This window comes from Stegostoma tigrinum, chromosome 40, assembly GCF_030684315.1.
Source record: "Stegostoma tigrinum isolate sSteTig4 chromosome 40, sSteTig4.hap1, whole genome shotgun sequence".
Classification (NCBI taxonomy): domain Eukaryota; kingdom Metazoa; phylum Chordata; class Chondrichthyes; order Orectolobiformes; family Stegostomatidae; genus Stegostoma; species Stegostoma tigrinum.
Genome location: NC_081393.1, coordinates 4,120,642 through 4,142,611, shown reverse-complemented (window position 1 = coordinate 4,142,611; position 21,970 = coordinate 4,120,642). Strand labels below are relative to the sequence as shown.

Sequence of the window (21,970 nt, the reverse complement as noted above, 5' to 3'; positions counted from 1 at the left end):
AACCTCAGACCTGCCACTGGTTCATCCAACTTTCAAAAGAGCCAGCACAGGCATGGTGGGCCAAATGGCCTCCAGTTAGGCTCTACAATCCCATGATAGGTTGAATGGCCTCCATGTGATCTCTATGATTCCATGGCAGACAGAATGGCCTCCAGTTGGGCTCTACAATCCCATGATGGACTGAATGGCCTCAAGTTAGGCTTAATGGTTCCTGGGTATATTGGGAATTTTGCTCTGTGGAGTTTCAATTTCTCTCAGGGACCCCTGTGAAATGAGTTCCTCTGAAGTTGCTCAGTGTTTCCACCATTTTCTGTTGTGATTTCAGATTCTCAGCAACTACAATGCTTGATTCACACCTTCACACTGGAGTGTTGTCCAGTTCAAACCCTATATTTGAAGCCCCTTTCTGATCTGATTTGTTACGATATTCACCACCTGTTTTTGAGCACAATACAAAAAGTTATCCTTTTAAAAGCTCTGCTGTCACCCATCCCAGTACATGTCTAAACCAACAATCCATGCAAACTGATATGTAGCATTCCAGCGCTAAGCAGCAGCACTGACCATTGCCAGGCAGGACTGACCAGTGCCAGGCTGCAGCACCGACCAAAGCCATGCAGCAGCACTGACCAGTGCCAAGCAGCACTGACCAGTGTCAAGCAGCACTGACCAGTGCCAAGCAGCACTGACCAGTGTCAAGCAGCACTGACCAGTGTCAAGCAGCTATGCTGAGGGGCCTGGGGTCTGTGCACACGCAGTGATGAGTTTGCCGTTGACAGTGGAAGCCCTGTGTGCCATCTTCGCCAAATGTGAGATATGTGAAGAGAGCAGTGAGCCATTTCTGCGCTGGGTACCTGGGTCGAGAGGGCAAAGCACCATTAGCCATGATGAGCCTGTTGGTGTGCCATGAGGCTGGCTATCATTGTATGTCCTTTGCGAACAGAGCCAGATGGCAACCTATGAGCACCGGTGCCAGCGGTTTGGTGTATTTCAGACCCTGTCTCCTGAATTCAGTATTATAATTACACTGTGTTTTGTAATTAAACTGCTGTGGTTTCGTCTTTGATATGACGGGGGCTGTTGTTCGGGGAGGTGAGGGGTGTGTGAGGACTGCCTGTTGCTTTCAGGTGTATGGATGGAAAAGAGTGGGGAAAGCTTGCACTGTGGTCCTCACAGACTAAGCGGTCGCCGTGTGAACGTACCGATCAATTGATTGAAATAGGGTTTCAAATCGCCAATCCCTGAAACATGGCCTGTACAGAGAATGGGTAATGGTGGGGGGGGGGGTGGGGGGGAGGTGCGGCTGAGGGTTGAATCAATTGACAAACATCAATTGTCACTTTCAAATCAGGAAGCGGATTTTGTATGTGTGTGTAAATGTGTGCGTGTTGTTTTTGTAAAGTGTTGTATTTTCCTATTCGAGCGAGCAATTGTAAAGGGAAGAGAGAGAGAGTGAGGCCAGAAGTAACCATTACGTCGCTGCTTTTTAAGGATGTGGTTCCGATCAGACAGTATTTTCCACTCCGGGGACGGAACGACACACGCGCGCCGGAAAATGAGCCAAATTTGGACGGGGAGTGCCGTGACGCCGGCTGCCTTTGCCCTAATATGGAGTTCCAGTCTACACGGAGATGACAAGCGAGCCCAGCTCCAAGTGCAAACACACTCCCTCCCCATCCACAAGATTTCCGCTCCCTGGGGAGTTGGGGGAGGGGAGAGAGAGCTGAGGGGAGTGGGGAAGGGGTGTGTCAAAGTGCCCTCAGTCACCCCACCCCATCCCAGCCCCTACTCCTCAAGTCTACAGCCCCTTTTCCAGGGGGTTGCTGGGTTGAGATATATGTAGCTGAGGGTTTTGGGGAAGGGGTTGCCCCCGACACACACACACCCCACCCCTCCCTGGGTCTGATTCTGTGTGTGTGTGTGTGTGTGTGTCAGCTCAGTGCAAAGCCCCAGCATCTGACAGCAAGTGCGTTTCCAGGAGCGACGTCAGCGAGCCCAGCTCCTGTTGGATGTCCATGTAAGGGCATCTACGTCACGGTGCTTTCCTCGGCCGCCTATATATCGAGCCGGGGCCCCGTGCTTCTTAGGCAGACCAGTGTGGTATTGCAAGCGCTTCTCCTTCTCTCCCCTCTCTGTGTCATCAGCGAAACACCAAGGGACAACAAGACTGAAATACAATGGTTTTCCCTCCCTGCACATCCACTCAGTGACTACAGCCTCCTCCACCTGCTGCTTCTGGGGCTCTTTCGGTTTGTTGTTGTTCCGAGGATTTGCCCTTAGCGGATTTTGCTCCTGTCTTCTCTTTCTTTATTGTTATTGAAGAGCATTTTTTTTGGGGGGGGGGGGGAGAAAACAGCACATCAGACAACGGCAGCAACCACCCCCTCCCCATCCCTGAGAGGGCAGCTACAGGGATCTCTCTACCTCAGTCTCTGTGTGGGTATGTATTTATAGATCCTCGATGTGATCTGGGACTGTGTGATTTGCTGGAGAAAGGATCGCCAGGCAGCCAGCTCTCTGCGCTCTGCTATGACCGGGAAGCTAGTGGAGAAGATCCCGGTGACCATGAGCAGTTTGTTAAACACCCTGCAGGATACTATCTACCCCGAGGATGAAATTGTACCCGCCGTGCCAACTTCCATGAACATTTTTAACTCGGACGCCGGCAGCGCGTACAGCCAGATGGGCGCAGGTAAGACATCTGATTCTCTCAGATCTCCTGGCAAGCCTTGGATTCGGCCTCGGAGCGCGGGTGGATGGGCACGCATTCTCGCTCGGTGCTTCGGGAGAAGTCAATAGCCGGCGGGTTACTGTGGGAATCGCGTTCTCCCCTTCACCACCCGCCCCCCCTCCCAGTGATCCCAGGGCTAGACTAGCACACTCCTGCTCCTGGAAGGATGCAGCCAGGGAAGAGAGTGTAGTACAGGGAGCAGATAATCCTTTCGACTTAGTACAGGGAGTTGTTTGACTGTGCATTGCAGGAGGTGGGGTGCGCAGTGCTTTCTGTTGTTGACACTGTTTCTGGAGTCAGTTATGTACAGTAATCAATGATGAAGGCGAGGGAGGGAGGGACGGGGTCAGGGGTCTGCTGAACAAATCGCTGAATTACACCTTGCGTCCAGTTTAAAACTGTCATGTCTACACAATATGGACATCGCAGGAGAGAGCGTCCACTTTTTTTGCTGTCTGCTCCTGGGGTCGCCGATTCACGAGTGCGCTCTACTTTGCGGCCGGAGTCTTGGCGTGTTTACATGGGGGCTCTCCCCCTTACCATTCCCCCGCTTCCCCCCACCCACCTCCCCTATGTGTACAGACCGGGGCAGCTCTCCCGGCAACGGGAAGGAGTATGAAGCGGAAAGCGGCTCTGTGCTTCATTCACTCCGTACCGTTGGCATGTGTTTTACCCGCTGGATGTGTGGCCGTCAACTTGCAAAGAGAAAATAAAACGCAGGTTTGATTCACTGGCACAAATCCTGTCCCTGCTACCGCCACCGTCCACCCGCAACTCCCCACCAACCCTCCGCGCACCCCCAGACCCACACCCCTCCCGCCCCCCGCCAAAGGAAACGGCCTGGGTTCCCGGGTCCTCAGTTGCGGTCGCATTTTCTTGTTGGCGTTTTCGGGTGCCCTTTTGGATTGCGTTTCATCAGCTGTGTTCAACTGACTATGCTAAGTGTCAACACACACGCACACCTCCACACACCAACACCCCCCCGAACACACACGCCATCAGACAGACTCATACACACACCGCACAACCCCCCCAAACACAGACACACACCCCACACACACACACTGCACCCCACAACATATACACACACTCCCACACACACACCCCCCACACACACCATCACACACCCCCACACACACACACTGCACCCCACAACATATACACACACCCCCACACACAGACCATCACACACACACCCCCCACACACACCATCACACACCCCCACACACACACTGCACCCCCCAAACATATACATTGCCCCCCACACACACACCATCAAACACACAACCCCCCACACACCATCACACACACACACTGCACCCCCCAACATATACACACACACCCCAAACACACACATCACACACACACACCATCACACACACACTGCACTCCCCAACGTATACACACCACACACACACATCACACACACCCCACACACACACCATCACACACACACCCCACACACACACCATCACACACACCCCCACACACACCATCACACACACCCCCACACACACCATCACACACACACTGCACCCCTCAAACATATACACTGCCCCCCCACACACACCATCACACACACACCCCCCACACACACCATCACACACACCCCACACACACACCATCACACACACACCCCCACACACACACTGCACCCCCCAAACATATACACTGCCCCCCACACACACACCATCAAACACACCGCCCCCCACACACCATCACACACACACACTGCACCCCCCAACATATACAGAACCCCCACACACACATCACACACACACACCATCACACACACACTGCACTCCCCAACGTATACACACCACACACATACATCACACACACCCCACACACACACCATCACACACACACCATCACACACACCCCACACACACACCATCACACACACACCATCACACACACCCCCACACACACCATCACACACACACTGCACCCCCCAAACATATACACCACCCCCCCACACACACACCATCAAACACACACCCCCCCACACACCATCACACACACACACTGCACCCCCCAACATATACACACCACACACACACACACAATCACACACACACACCCACATACACACACACACTGCACTCCCCAACATATACACACCCCCACACACACGCACTGCACCACCCAACATATACACACACCCCCGCACACATGCCATCACATACACACCTCCACACACACCATCACACACACACTGCACCCCGTAACATATACACACACCTCACACACACACACTATCACACACACACACAAACACAATCACACACACACACTGCACCCCCCAACATATACACACCACACACACACCCACACACACACACTGCACTCCCCAACATATACACACCCCCCACACACACACACTGCACCCCCCAACATATACACACACCCCCGCACACATACCATCACATACACACCTCCACACACACCATCACACACTGCACCCCCCAAACATATACACCGCCCCACACACACACGCACCATCAAACACACACCCCCCCACACACCATCACACACACACACTGCACCCTCCAACATATATACACCACACACACACACACACCATCACACACACACACCGCACTCCCCAACATATACACACCCCACACACACACCATCACACACACACACTGCAGCCCCCAACATATACACACTCCACACACACACACACCCCACACACACACCATCACACACACACACCATCACACACACACCACACCCCCCCAACGTATACATACTCCACGCACACCACACACCATCACACACTTAGACACACCATTACACATCATCACATACACACCCACACACACACCATCACTGACATACATGCACATACACATATACCGGCCACACAGCCACCCACACACCCACCTCCACATACACAGTATCACATAGATTCACACACACCACACATACACACAACTCATCACAAACGCCAGACACATACACCACATACACACCATCTCACACACACCCCCACATACATCATTACACACACTACACACTCACTACACAGCCAACCACACACAATCGCACACATATCATCACACAGACACACACACACCACATACACACACACACACCCCACACATATAAAACTGTCACAAATGCACACACACCCCACATACACAAAACCTCTCAAACACACCCACACACGCAAGGTCACACACACAAACTCTCTCACACACAACCTCACACCATCACACAACTTCTCATTCAGCCACACGCACACACCCTCACACACACAAACTCACACATACACAACCTCTCACATGCACATTCACACACACTCTCAGACACACACACATATACATAACCTCTCACACATACATTCACACACACCATCATACATACTCTAACCCACACACACAATGTCTCTCATACAGACACCACCTCTCACACACATACAACTTCACACATACCCTCACACACACCAACACACACTCACAACCTCACACATGCACACACACACACATACACACACAACCTCACATACACACACACACACATTCACACACACCGTCATACATACCCGAACCAACACACACACTCATACACAGACACAACCTCTCACATGCACACAACTTCACACACAACCTTCCACACTCACACATACCCTCAGACACACCATCACACACACTCACACACACCAGCACATATTCACAACCTCTCACACACACAAATTCACACACTCCCTCACACACAAACACACACACTTCTCACACAAACACACACACCCTTACACACACCATCACAAACAGGCATACACCTTCATGCACGTACACTCCTGTACATTCAAACACACACACACATATTCTCACAATCACACACATATAGACACACACACACACACACACACACACACACACACTCACACACACACACTCCCTCAGACCCACACACATGCAATGGCACACATGCCCTCAAACCATTCGCACACACGCACACCCTGAGAGAGACCAGTTGCTTGAGGAGCCAGGAATGGATTAGCATTAGCTGAAGGCATTCTGTGGTCAGGTTTGAAGAGCTGAACAATGGTGTTGTTGTGGGAAGCCAATGCAATTGCTGAGAGCCTGATGTTGAATGTTCTTGTTCCTCTGCTCAGATGGACTGATGGACGTAGCGATGGACAAAGGGACTCAGGAGCTTTCCTACCCACACACATTCCAACACCCGAGCCGTGGGCAACCGCTCACCTACTTGGGCAAGTTTGCTTTTGACTCTCCCCCTGGGGGCCCGCTGGGTGGCTCGAACTGGTGCCCGGAGAACATCATCAACCTGGCAGGCATTTTCGGGGTCTCCCACTCGCCGGTGAGCAGCAGTGGTGGAGGTAGTGGTAATAACCCCCAGGGGCCTGGTGCCTGCCCACTGCTGCCGGCCCAGGGGGACTTGGAGCCACTGTATGAGGCTCCTCAGCAACAGCAGGGAGCCGGCTCATACCCACAGTGCGGGGAGATGTACCCAGAAGCGGTGTACCACCCTCAGGCAAACCCGGCCAGCAGCGGCAGCAACAGCAGTAGCAGCAGTACAAGCTCGGTGAACCTGTACTCCACTCAGGACTGTCACAGCAAGGTGGGCCAGGAGACTGGTGGCAGCAGCAGCCTGTTCTCTGTGATCCCGGATTATAACTTGTTCCAGCAACACCATCAGCACCACCACCATCACCATGCTCACCATCAGCACCATCACCAGGAGTTGCAGTCCCTTCCTGAGCCCAAGCATTTCCCATCTGCTGTGGAGCCAATCCGAATTCCTCCTCCCCTCACCCCACTCACCACCATCAAGGCGTACACTGACTCCAAGCAGCTGCCCAGCACCTTCAGCCCACACCCAGGACCACCCCAGCCACCGCAGCAGCTCAGCCTGAAGCCAATCCGGCCCAGGAAGTACCCGAACCGGCCGAGCAAGACGCCGGTCCACGAGAGGCCGCACGCTTGCCCGGCGGACGGCTGTGACCGCCGCTTCTCCCGCTCGGACGAGCTGACCCGGCACCTCCGGATCCACACCGGCCACAAGCCGTTCCAGTGCCGCATCTGCATGAGGAGTTTCAGCCGCAGTGACCACCTCACCACCCACATCCGCACTCACACCGGCGAGAAGCCCTTCTCCTGCGACTTCTGCGGCCGCAAGTTTGCGCGCAGCGACGAGCGGAAGAGGCACGCCAAGATCCATCTGAAACAGAAGGACAAGAGGCTGGAGAAGGCGGCGAGCACCGCCACAGGGGCTGGGGTTACACCTCCCGCTCCCCACACCCCGGTCTCCAGCTGTGCCTGAGGACAGTGCCGTTACAGCACCGCTACCAGGCACCGCGGGGGTGCGGGGAGTCTCTGTCCATTCCGCCTCTCCACCTTGTCGACAGCTCCACCAGCCCTTGACCTGGGACTTGGAGTCAGGAGGAGTGGGGCGGAGGGCTCTCTCTTCTTTTTAACCAGTGGATATTTATAGACCAGGAGGACCAACAAACGTCACGTTGCCCCACACCCACCCCCAGCCAACCCCCCCCCCCCCCCCCCCCCCCCCCCACCAAAAGAAAAAGAAGGAACCCAGTAGCCCGAACTCACCAAGTGGAAGCTAGCACTTTGAACAGTCTCCTGTGTGTCCCCACTTCAGCCAGCTTGAGGTGTCTAGGACCGCAGTTACCTCTTTGTAAAATTTACTGCCTACGGTTCAACGGACCGAGAGACTCCGGCCCTTTCGCCTCTTACCTTACAGAAACAAAACAAAAACCTGCCTGGTCCCCCTCAAATTTGCACAATTTGCTCAATGAATTTTTTTACTCTCTCCTTTCCTCGGGAGGCTCTCAAGTGATCAGCTGAACAAAGTGTTGATGGCCAGACAATCCGAGGGGACAATTTATCATCACCATCATCACCATCAGACTGGCAGAGGAAAGGACATTTTACAAAGGATAGTCAAGATAAATGTGGTCGTGTTGGGCCGTGTGAAGAGTGTAGTGCCCTGCCGCTTGCTCTCAGTCCGTGTCCCTGTGTGTTCACCAGTGCGTGTGTGTGCACTGCAGTTTTATACGGACAACAATGTCGGGGTTGAGCCAGACTGGGAGTGCACGCCCCATCCGCAAAATCACAGCCACTTGACAACACCCCGAACTTGTGTTTAATTCCCCATCCACCCACCCCCCCGCCCCCCACTCCCGCCCTTTCAGTTTTCTCTAGGGAAATCAGAGGGGAGCACTTCTGCACCTTGACTGAGCACTCCCAGTCATTAATGTCAAAGCATGCCAATGCACGCTAACATTTCTTTCCTTGGAAACTGTGCGCTACCCCAACAAAGTTCGAAGCTGTACGCTCATGGCAGACAGAATGTTCTCGTTAGTTTTTGCTCTTTCCAATTTTTAATGTCTGCATGTGAACCTTGTATGTCAGACATGGGATCAAAAGTGGTTTGCTATCTCACGTCAAGAAGAAACCTGTGAGAAATGCTTTTTTGGGAAGATTTTTGCATACAGTATTTTGAACAAAGATGTAATTCTATTTTGTGGCGTTATTTTTAAGATTTTATCGTACCTTATAATAAGGTGCAATGCTTGATTTTGTGAAGAGATGGTGATTATTCACCGATGTTCTCATTGGCTTCTTGTCTATTGTAATGCAAATAATGTAATTTAGTTCAAGTATCGCCATTTGAAAAATACCTAATGTATTGTCGTACCATTTGCACTGTGGGCAAATGTTGAAACATAAATATATTGTGTTTGCTGAGAAAGGTCCCTTCGCGTTTTATTGATCTCAGTTCCTGACAACATTAGCTTGACTCCCTCTCCCTTTACCCCCCCTCTCGTCTGCCTAACTGCTCTGTTTGGAACTAAACAAAAATAGAACGGCTGGTGCTGGCAACCTGAAACAAACACAGAAGTTGCAGGAGAAACTCAGCAGATCTGGCAGCATCTGTGGAGAGAATGCAAAGTTAGGATCACCTCCAGTAACTCTTCATCAGATGCTGTGAGACCTGTTGAGTTTCTGCAGCACTTATCGCTTCTGCTCTGGTTTCTGTTCAGTTCCATGTCCCAGTAATTCCCTGGTCTGGTGTTTGCAACATGGTCTAATTCTGTTTCTGGAGGAAACGAATTGAAAAAGAACACAATGGTGGATTCTTTTCTGTGTGTCCACTCCATAATCTTGGGAAATGACAATGCCAAACCTTATGGGAAAGAAATGGAGATCAGAACTAAAAGCAGAAAGTGCTAGAGAAACTCAGCAGGTCTGGCAGCATCTGTGCAGAGATTAACAGAGTTAATGTTTCCAGTCCAGTCTCCCTTCTTCATAATGCTGTGAGACCTGGCGAGTTTTTCCAGTAATTTCTGTTTCTGAACCTGATGGAAGTACTTCACAATTGTAAAGAAGTTTGAGAAAGTTGTGTCCACTCTGGGAGATCAGAACGAGGGATTATAGAGTCATAGAGTCAGACAGCACAGAGACAGAGCCTTTGGTCCAACCAGTCCATGCTGACCATTTCCCCAAACTAAACTAATCCCTCCTGCCTGCTGCTGATCCATATCCCTCCAAACCTTTCCTACTCATGAACATATCCAAATGAATCATTAATAATAATTGATAAATTCTGAACAGATAGAACAGGAAATTTGGCCCAGGGAGTCAAGACAATGTAGAACCAATCATTTAACATACAGATTGAAGGAAATCGCAGGGGGGAGAAAGGGCTGGATGAGGACGTGGTAGGAGATGGAACAGCAGAATTACTGAGGGAGTGAGCTGAAACAGAATAGGGAGGCTTGGACGCTATGTACAAGTCTAAATGAAGTAGCTATAGTGAAAAAAAAACCCTCCAGGTTCACTGTAATTGTACTGAATTGATCTTTCAGATCAGAGATTATTTCAGTATTTTCTAACTCTGGGAATTTTTAATTGGAGGGGTTTGTTTTGGGAAGGAAAACCAAAATCACAACGATAAATGGTGCTGAAAGGGGCAGAGAAACATTCAACAGTGTTATACACTTTTAAAGATTTCAGTTCTTTTAAGGGACCATCATTCAGGTATTGAACAAGAACATAAGATCAAGGAACAGAAGTAAGCAATTCAGAATGTCAATCCATTCAGCATGGTCATGCTGGTCTAACCCTGGCCTCAACTGCGCTTTCCTGCCCCGCCTCCATCACGCTATATCCCATTTCTAATTAAATCTCCGTCTCTTTCTTCAAGTTTACTCAATGTCCCAGCATCCACTGCATTCTGGAATGAGTTCTACAAATTCATGAGTGTTTGAGAGAAGTAATTTCTTCTGCTCTCTTTTTTAAAACTCCTATCCCTTATCTTAAAACTATCTGTTCTAGATTGCCCGACATAATTATAGAATTGTACAGCACAAAAACAGACCCTTCAGTTCAACTTGTCCATGCCGACCAGACATCTTAAATTTATCGAGTCCCATTTGCCAACATTTGGCACATATCTCTCCAAACCCTTCCTTTTCAAGTACCCATGAGATGCCTTTTAAATGTTGTAATTGTACCAGCCTCCCCCACTTCTTCCGGCAGCTCATTCCATATATACACCACCTTCTGTGTGAAAAAGTATCCCCTGGGGTCCCTTTCAAATCCCAGGGCAGCATGGTGGCTCGGTGGTTAGCACTGCTGCCTCACACTGCCAGGGACCCAGGTTTAATTCCACCAGCTGGTGCCTGTCTGTGTGGAGTTTGCATATTCTCCTTGTCCCTGCATGGGTTTCTTCCCACAGTCCAAAGATGTGTAGGCTAGGTGGAGTGGCCGTGCTAAATTATCTCATGGTGTTCAGGGATCCATAGATTAGGGGAGATGGATCTGGGTGGGATGCTCTGTGTGTCAGTGTGGACTTGTTGGGCCGAAGGTCCTGTTTCCACACTGTAGGGATTCTATTCGACGATCCACCTTAAACCGAATTACTCTAGTTTCGGACTGCCAGCCTTGGGAAAAAGATCTTGGCTACTCACCCTATCCATGCCCCTCATGATTTTATAAACTTGTCTGAGGTCACCCCTCAGCCTCTGATGCTCTGGGAAAATAGCCCCAGCCTATTCAGCCTCTCCCTCTTGCTCAAACTCTCCAGCCCTGGCATCATCTTTGTAAATCCTTTCTGCACCTTTCAAGTTGAATAAAAGAGACTTTCTACATCTTTTTAACAAACCCCTTTTGGATCTTACATAACTCAATGAGATCTCCTCTCATACTCCTAAGCTCCAGAGAGTACAGGCCTAAACTGCTCAAACTCTCTTCAACAGACAAACTCCCCATCTCTGGAATCAATCTAGTGAACCCATTGATGATATATAAAAATATTTCAAATGCTGTTCATAATTCCATGTGTATTTTGATAAATGAAATAAATTGCATAGAGGTTGCAGCATTGGAAAATGTGGATCAAATCCTCAGCATTCCATTACTCCAAATTTCCCCAATAAGGAAAGTACGCAATCATCGTCTAAATATGTAAATATCCAGGCCAGCTGGATGTGAATTCTCTCAAACATATAAAACAATATAGAAAAAAAAATTCTTTCAAAGTTTTTCTTTCTTTTAAGTTCAAATATTGGGTGCATGAAGTGAATCATGAAATTACATTCTGAAAAATGTATTGTAATAATTCTGCAAGGCCTGTCACCAAGCTGAGATGCAAGCAAAATTGATTCTAAGGGATTACAGCAAATGAGTAATCCTTGATTTTAAAGAGTTATTTATTTAGTTAATATCAAACAAAATAAGCTTTTAAAAAAGATGAGTAAGTTCAATGTTCAAAAGGGAATTACTAAAATAGTTTTTAGGAAGGGAAAAACAAAATATTAAGTACAGACATTCAAGAGTTTCCTTGGTTTCACAGGACACTGAGGAGCAATTTAGTCAACCCCAAATGTATGGGACAGTTCAAGTTGGTCCCAGTAATAAAAGTGTAGTGCTATTTGCTATCACTGGAATGAAGTTGGGGTGGCCAGGTAGGAATGTTTTGAAGAAAAGCCTGGAATTGTTTGAATGTGGCATACATCCAAAACTAATCCTTTCATGCTCAGGGATGATAAAGACACAAGCATTTTAGACAGAAAACTGAAAATATTGCAGACAATAACATACAACTGCAGCCTAATGACAATGATGGAACATGTATCTCTGTCTGTATTGTCATTGATCCTTACTAACACAGGCTTTTAGAGAACAGAAAGCCATTTAAGTAACCTGCCTTTGCCTTCTGAAATAATGGGCATCTTTGGTGCGTGTTTCCCCACGACTCAGATGTACTGCATTGGTACAAGTGGAAATTTATACAAGCCTCAACGAAAGGGCCACAGCCCAATTCACACTTTGAAACACTTGCTGTGTGCTTATGAGACAATGTGTAACTGCCTTTCTTTTTCCCTTGCATGTTATTTGTCTGTATGAACCACAAGTCCCATCTTCAGTCTCACTTCAGGGTTACTTCAAACCCTCGCCTGACTTTCTTAGAATCCCAGAAGAGCATTTTCCTCCCAGCTCTGTGCTGCTCCTGCGCAAAGGTTTTCACTTATGGAAACTATTGTAATATTTTATAAAAGTGACAAAGAATGTCTCCACTTAGTTCCTTATTTCAATATTTTGCGACCAATGTAATTGTTGTTGGGTAGAACGCAACCCAATTGAACAGTGATAGGAAGCATTTATCCAGTGGAAAATGAACATGAAATTATACCAGTTCTCTCAGCTGAGTGAGAAATGGGGTTTTATTACCGATGTAATTTCCTATGTTATTTCTGCTGCTTTACCTGGCAGATCCTATGAAGATTTATAATGCCTTCCAAATCAACATGTTCCCCCTAACATTCAGTCGATTTATTTTGCATCAGTTTAAGTTTATGCATTTAAGTCTTACTTGGGTGAATGAACGTTCTGCATGTATGTGTAGACACATCTTTCCATACTGTCTGTACATCACTGAAACTCTAGACAGTATAATGTGATAAAGTGATGACAGGGCAGAAGGAAAAATACAAGTGGTATCTATCCTCACTGCGCTTCCCCATTTACATTTGGGCTCAGCCTTGTGCTTCCATTCTCCACCCTTTACAGCAAGTGCAGATTCCTGATGAAGTTCACTGACAACATGTGTGTGCAGTACACTGAACAAAATGTGGCCTTTGTATTTTAAACTCTCACTCTAACTTCTGTTGATGTTCACACGAGTATTATTCTTCTGTTCAATGTGCATTTTCTTTTCCCAGTTAGTTACATGGCTGATCTAAATCCTTTTACAAGTCTTCTCATTGCTTCCTTAATGTTTGTGCCACTCTGTTCCTCCATCCCTCTCTCCTTCCTAAAATTGCTCCTTAGTATCACCTTCTATGGCCAAATGTTTGGTCATCTGCCCTAGGACTCCCTGCATGTGTTTCTGGGTCAGTCTTTTTCATTGTCAATAAAATCTCTTCTCGTGATGAATGTGCTACATAACTGCAACTTGTTACTGAGATTTCCGAACTTAACCAGCTTACAATTGGATTCAAACTCTTGTGGCTGGTCTTGACAAAAAGTGAGTTCTGAGATATACACTACTCTCGGAAAAATGTTTCCCCATGTAATGATGGCAACTGGTATTCTTTCTCACTTCACAACTGATGCAATGCTTGGTCATTTTTCCAAATCTATGTGGGACTAGTTTAATTTGGGAAACTTGGTTGGCATGGATAAGTCGGTCTGAAGGATCTGTTTCCGTGCTGTGTGACTCTATGATGGTGAATATGATTATATTCCATCCTGAAATCGTCAGGTTTTATTATTCTTCATGTGGGAATGCATTGAATTGAGGGATTATCCATTATGTTTGAAACTTCTATTCAAGGAGAACTGGAGAGCAGGATCTCACCTGTCTAAGTTCTTGCTGGCCTTTCCTTGTGAAAGATTTTTCTTTGTAGATAGTGCTCATGATAAAATCTTGTGAATGAGTTTCAAATATGTAGTATTATTGAGGTTAAATTCATGAATATGTTACATTTGTCTTTTTGAAATGCCAATACTAAGCTTGAAAACAAAATCTTTGAATTTATTGGTGTATCCCAACCTTAGACCTGCCAAAGGCAAAGAAGTACTTTTGAAATTTGCTCCCTGTTAGAATCTCAGAAGTGCTCGCTTGTGATGTTATAATGTTTTCTCCCAATCTTGTGGAATCTTTCCAGTAACCACTGACTCTTGCTGTAGCAGTTACACAGAATGTACTTTCATAGATCTTGTCATCACACCACAACCTAGATGTCAGTTGCCACAAGGGTTTTTATTAATCTTCAATCTCTTTAACGAGTAAATTATCTCCCTCACCCTCAGTGACCATGTACATAGATCCCTGAAAGTTGCCCCTCAGGTTGATAGGGTTGTTAAGAAAGCGTACGGTGTGTTAGGTTTTATTGGTGGAGGAATTGAGTTTCGGAGTCACGAGGTCATGTTGCAGCTGTACAAAACACTAGTGCCGCTGCACTTGGAGTATTGCATACAGTTCTGGTCGCCACATTACAGGAAGTATGTGGAAGTATTGGAAAGGGTGCAGAGGAGATTTACTGGGATGTTGCCTGGTATACAGGGAAAGTCTTATGAGGAAAGGCTGAGGGACTTGAGACTTTTTTCGTTAGAGAGAAGAAGGTTAAGAGGTGACGTAATAGAGACATACAAGATAATCAGAGGATTAGATAGGGTGGACAGTGAGAGCCTTTTTCCTAGGATGGTGATGGCGAGCACGAGGGGGCATAGTTTTAAACTGAGGGGTGGTAGATATAGGACAGATGTCAGAGGTAGATTCTTTACTCAGAGAGTAGTAAAGGCGTGGAATGCCCCGCCTGCAACAGTAGTAGACTTGCCAAGTTTAAGGGCATTTAAATGGCCATTGGATGAACATATGGATAATAATGGAATAGTGTAGGTTAGATGGGCTTCAGCTTGGTTTCACAGTTCAGCGCAACATCGAGGGCCGAAGGGCCTGTACTGTGCTATAATGTTCTATATTCTATCCATGTTCTATGTTCACACCGCTTCCCAACTTGTGGAGGGTCAGCCTGTGTAATCCTTCTTGACCAATGATTTAAAACATGGGTCATTCAATCTGCTCAGTCTTTCCTTCAATATTCAATTGATCACAAGTTGTACCATTTAGGATTGTAACTTCTTCTCTGTCATCACTCTGGTGTGGCAGAGTACTTCATTGCAATATTCTCAAATTATTTCCAAAACTCTCCCTCTCTCTTTCTTCAACTTTAAGAGACCTAAGAACATCAGAAATAGGAGGAAACTGTTGGACCCCTTAAGCCCGGCCTGTGTCACAATTCATTCAGAAAGTGAGTTGAATTCCACTTTCCGGCCTGGGCCCATCAGTTCCACCTCTTTGACCAGATGTTTTATGGCCAGCTGGAGTGTCTTCTTGTCTCAGGATGTCTCAGGGCCCAACCATTGACTCATGGAACCATTGGTGATGTACATTCCCATGGGTTTGAGTAGATTGTGGACAGTGTTTGCAAGCAGACAGCTTGTGCGGAGCTTGGTCATGAGTGTGTGGATTGTCATGGACCAGCCGAGCTGAGAACAAACATTGAGCTCAGCACCTAACCGTGCCCCTCAGTTGCATCAGTCTTAAAACCGTCGTACAGTGTAAGAATGTTCCCTTTGTTGGGTGGCCAGTTCAGCCAGAAACTGTCTGGGGTAAACTCCCTGTTAGCCTGAGGGAAAGGTTCAAGATCAGGCACACCCTGTCACATGCCATATTTTGTGGACACAGTGGGTGGATGTGGTGTACCGAGATTTCTAAAAGGTCTTCGACAAGGTGCCGCACGAGAGGCTGCTGCATAAGATAAGGATGCATGGTGTCAGGGGGCAAGTATTAGCATGGATAGAGGATTGGTTGACTAACAGGAAGCAAAGAGTGGGGATAAATGAGTGCTATTCTGGCTGGCAATCAGTGACTAGTGGAGTACCTCAGGGATTGGTGTTGGGACTGCAATTATTTACAATTTATATAGATGATTTGGAGTTGGGGACCACGTGTAGGGTGTCAAAGTTTGTAGATGACACTCAGATGAGTGGCGGAGCAAAGTGTGCAGAGGACTGTGAAACTTTGCAGAGGCACACAGATACATTCAATGAGTGGGCATAGGTCTGGCAGATGGAATATAGGGTAAAGAAATATGAAGGAGTAATAGTAAAAGGGATTATTACTTGAATGCTAACAAGTTGCAGCATGCTGCTATGCAGAGGGACCTGGGTGTCCTTGTCCATGAATCACAGAAGGTCGGTCTGTAGGTACAACAAGTAATTAGGAAGGCAAATGGAATTTTGTCCTTCATTGCTAAAGGGATTGAGTTTAAAAGCAGAGAGGTTATGTTGCAGCTGTACGAGGTGCTGGTGAGGCTGCACCTGGAGTACTGTGTGCAGTTTTGGTCTCCTTACTTGAGGAAGGATGTACTGGCAGTGGAGGGGGTGCGGACGAGGGTCACTAGGTTGATTCCGGAGTTGAGGGGGTTGGCTTATGAGGAGAGACTGAGTAGGTTGGGATTACATTCATTGGAATTCAGAAGATTGAGGGGGGATCTTACAGAAACATATAAAATTATGAAGTGACTAGGTAAGATAGAAGTAGAGAGGATGTTCCCACTGGCAGGAGAAGCTAGGACAAGAGGGCATAGCCTCAAGATTAAAGGGAGCAGATATGCGATTGAATTGAGAAGGATCTTCTTCACCCAGAGGGTTGTTGATCTTAGAATTACCTGCCCAGTGAAGTAGTTGACACTACTTCAGTAAACGTTTTTAAAGCTAAGGTAGATTTTTTTGAACAATAAAGGAATTAAGGATATGGTGAGAGCGTGGTTAAGTGGATCCGAGTCCACGAAAACAACAGCCATGATCTTATTGAATGGCAGAGCAGGCTCAAAGGCTGAATGGCATACTCCTGCTCCTAGTTCTTATGTTCCTGTGAAATGTTGGTTCTTTGCTATCGCTGTCCTGTCCTGAGCCTCCCTTGCTGGTGATTGGACAAGGTCGACATGGATTTATGAAGAGGAAACCTAATTTGACAGAACTGACCAGATTGTCTGAGGATGTGATGAGTATAGTTGGTAAGGGGTCCCAATGGCTGTGGTGCCTTTGGATATTTCACAAGTTCCATATGAGAGGTTAGAAACAAAATTCAAGTGTCTAGTTTTGGAGTTAATATATTCACATGAGTTTACAGTTGGTTAACAGGCACAAAGCAGAAATAAATAGGCTATTCTCAGGTAGGCAGGCTGTCACAAATGTGCTACTGCAAAGATCAACGCTTGTGTCTGAACAGCTCACAATCTCCATCAATGGTTTGGATTCAAGGACCATTTGCAATATTTCCAGATTTACAAACAATGCAAAGTTTCCCATGAGTTGTTAAGAGGAAGAAAAGAGGCTTTGTGGGGATTTATACAGGTTGAGTGAGTGGGTTAGGGTTAGGGCAACAGGAATATAATAAGGAGAAATCTGATGCTATTCACTCGAGTCAGAGGAACAAAACTCACAAGTGTTGATAATCAAAAAACCTTGGGTCTACTTGGAAAAGAGGCGCTTTCAGGTGCAGCTTCTACTCAGTGGGCAAATGGTATGTTGGCGTTTATTGGAAAAAGGGTTGGCGTACAGGAAGAAGGAAGCCTCACTGTAATTGTACAGGCCTTTGTACAGACCACATCAGCAATACAGTATGTAGGTTTTCCCTCTGCTTTCAAGGAATGATCTACTCACATTGGAGATAGGACAGTGATAGCTCACTATATTGGTCCCTGGGATGGGAGGGTTGTCCTTTGATATCAGGCTAAAGAAATTGGGCTCATATTCACCAGAATTTGATCTCACTGAAACACATAACAGTCTGAAAGGGGTTTGTTGGGGTTGACAGTGGAGGGGGTGCGGACGAGGGTCACTAGGTTGATTCCGGAGTTGAGGGGGTTGGCTTATGAGGAGAGACTGAGTAGGTTGGGATTATATTCATTGGAATTCAGAAGATTGAGGGGGGATCTTATAGAAACATATAAAATTATGAAGGGACTAGGTAAGATAGAAGTAGAGAGGATGTTCCCACTGGCAGGAAAAGCTAGGACAAGAGGGCATAGCCTCAAGATTAAAGGGAGCAGATATGTGATTGAATTGAGAAGGAACTTCTTCACTGGATCCGAGCTGAGATGTCCAAACCAGAGTGGCGTAGTTTTGGGATAAGATGCTCTTCATTTTGAATAGAAATGAGAACAGGCTTTTTTTTTTCATGTCGTGAGTTGTGAATCTTTGGAAATTCTCAACCCCAGAGGGTTGCCGCCGTGAGATAATTAGGCTTTTTCAAGGCCAGATTGATAGATTTTTGGTGTCTTGGAGAGTGAAAGAATACAGGGAGCAGAAGGGAAAGTGAAGTGTTACGACACTGAAACAGACAGCTGAACCAATGCAGCCTTTCTATTCCTGTATTGCGTACAGTTCTGGTCACCGCATTATAAGAAGAATGTGGAAGCTTTGGAAAGGGTGCAGAGGAGATTTACTAGGATGTTGCCTAGTATGGAGGGAAGGTCTTACGAGGAAAGGCTGAGGGATTTGAGGCCGTTTTCATTAGAGGGAAGAAGGTTGAGAGGTGACTTAATTGAAACATATAAAATAATCAGAGGGTTAGATAGGGTGGATAGGGAGAGCCTTTTTCCTAGGATGGTGACGGCGAGCATGAGAGGGCATAGCTTTAAATTGAGGAGTGAAAGATATAGGACAGATGTCAGAGGTAGTTTCTTTACTCAGAGAGTAGTAAGGGAATGGAACGCTTTGCCTGCAACGGTAGTAGATTCGCCAACTTTAGGTACATTTAAGTCATCATTGGACAAGCATATGGACGTACATGGAATAGTGTAGGTTAGATGGGCTTGAGATTGGTATGACAGGTCGGCACAACATCGAGGGCCGAAGGGCCTGTACTGTGCTGTAATGTTCTATGTTCTATGTTCTATGTATTCAGAACACAGGAAAATTAAAACATTCAAAGATCCTCAAAATTGACCACACTGGTTTCCAGCCAGTCTTTTGAATCACCAGACTCTGTGAAAAATCACTTGCAGGCAAAAGGATTAGTAATTTATTAACAATATAGTAACTTTAGCAGAGTAAAAGTTAAACAACAGTCATCTAATCGGTTTGTGCTAGAAACCCAATAGACTTTGTATTCAGCCACATTCCCACAAAGCTTTTTTTGTCAAACAAGCACAGTTAAGGGATAGAACAAAGAAAATAATAAACTGGCCAGATTACGAAAGTGGTTTTCAAGTTGTGTCACTCCGCAGGCACAGATGATGGTTTCTTGGTTGACGTTCTGAAGATGTCGATTAGGGTCCCCTTCAAGTTCACTCTGATAAAAGCAACCATACTTACAAACTGGTTTTCGATTGCATGAACTTCCAGGAGCTGATAAGGGAGCTTAGGTGTGGAGCTCACAAATGTTCATGCAGTAGCACCAACAGCCAGATTCCTTCTCAGAGAAAACACAGTCCAAAACCCAATCCAAATCTGTCCACTCCCCATTCACAGGCTAACTGTCTCCTCCAAGAAGTTGCAGTTACCATTCAACATCTGCCATTTGTTTGGACATGGTGTCTTTCCCAGATTGGCTGGAACCAATTCCCATTGACCTCAATAATAGCTGACTGTTGCTATCTGTTCAAACATAATGCTTTTCCCTGGTGACAAAGCGTCTGCAGAGCCTTTTGGTCGGGAATGAACCTGCAATTAACTTTAGGACTGGCCTCACAAATAAACAAAACCTGTTGGGTCTCTTTTCCTTGCACAGGCTGTTACCCACAGTCCAAAAGTCAGCTTTAGCACTCAGCTCCCAAATCACAGCTCCGAACCAAAATTGATCGAAGAATAAAATAAAAATCCTGAATAATTCTGACAGCTCTAACAGGAGTTGAACCCAAGTTTAGCCATGATTATATTGAATGATAGGACAGCTTCAATGGGCCAAATAGCCAACCCATTGTTCTATCTCTTGTGCTCTTCTGTTTTAATTAAGAATGAATTAAAGGATTACATGTAACGTGAATGATGAGGTCTGTGCTCCCTGTGGGAGGATTAGTGTAACTTAAGACCCTTCTTTGATCTGAATGACTTGCTGCATATACACACATTGTCAATGATGAAGGTGAGTACAATAGGGGTGCCACTCATGGGTGCTGCTATTTTCCCATTTTGTCACGAATTGGTAGGTGAGCACCAGCCCTGGCTCAGTGGATAACACTGTTCTCTGTCCCAGCAGGTTCCTGGTTAATGTTCCCTTTCAGAGTTTCAGCACAAAATCTCGGGTGTGTTCTGAACAAAGAACAGTACAGCGCGGGAACAGGCCCTTTGGCCCTCCAAGCCTGCGCTGACACATTTTGCCCTTCCATACTAAAACTGTCTTCACTTACGGGATCCCCATCCCTCTATTCCCTTCCTGTTCATGTATTCATCCAGGAGCTTCCTGAATGCTGATACTGTGTCTGCTTCCACTCCCTCCTCTGGCAGTGTGTTCCAGGCACTTACCATCCTTTGTGTGAAAAACTCGCCTCGTACATTGTTTACCAGGCAACATCCTGGTAAACCATTTTTTGGATGGTCTCCAAGCATACACATCCTTCTGGTAGTGACCAGAACTGTACACAATGTTCTAAATGTGGCCGAAATAAAGTCCGATAAAGCTGCAGCATAATTTGTCTATCCTTGTGTTCAATGCCCCTTCCAATGAACGCAAGCACGCCAGAGGCCTTTCTTACTGCCTCATCTACCTTCGTTGCCACCTTCTGTGATCTGTGGACCTGCACACCCAGATCCTTCTGCATATCAATACTCCGAAAGGGTTCTGCTATTTACTGTATAATTTCCATCTGTACTTAACCTTCCAAAGTACAAAACCGCGCATTTGTCTGGATTAAACTCCATCTGCCATTTTTCTGCCCATACCTCCAATTGATCTATATCCTGCTGTATCCTCTGAGAATCCTCCTCACTATCTGCAACTCCACCAATATTTGTATTGTTTGCAAACTTACTAATTAGACCAGCTACAGTTTCCTCCAAACCATTTATGTAGATCATGAACAGTAGAGGTCCTAGCACTGATCACTGCAGAACACCACTAGGTCACAGTCTTCCATTCTGAAAAACAACCTTCCAAGCTACCCTCTGTCTCCTATGACCAAGCTAGTTCTGTATCCATCTTTCCAGCTCATCCCTGATATCATGTGGC

The 21,970-nt window shown here is 46.7% G+C and overlaps 1 protein-coding gene across 1 annotated transcript; it reads left to right on the top strand.

Moving 5' to 3' along the window:
* The first annotated feature begins 2,098 nt into the window (after window positions 1-2,098).
* On the top strand, window positions 2,099-8,246 carry egr3 (early growth response 3). The gene is made up of 2 exons (XM_048523035.2): window positions 2,099-2,692; window positions 6,858-8,246. Exons 1-2 carry the CDS (start codon window positions 2,530-2,532, stop codon window positions 8,024-8,026), a joined length of 1,332 nt encoding a protein of 443 aa, XP_048378992.1. The 5' UTR covers window positions 2,099-2,529; the 3' UTR covers window positions 8,027-8,246.
* Window positions 8,247-21,970: the final 13,724 nt, after the last annotated feature.

Bases quoted from the DNA above. Each gene is read 5' to 3' on its own strand.
- egr3 (XM_048523035.2), top strand. From the start codon at position 2,530: ATGACCGGGAAGCTAGTGGAGAAGATCCCGGTGACCATGAGCAGTTTG. The intron at 2,693-6,857 runs GTAAGACATCTG...TCCTCTGCTCAG, and splicing joins GTACAGCCAGATGGGCGCAG to ATGGACTGATGGACGTAGCG.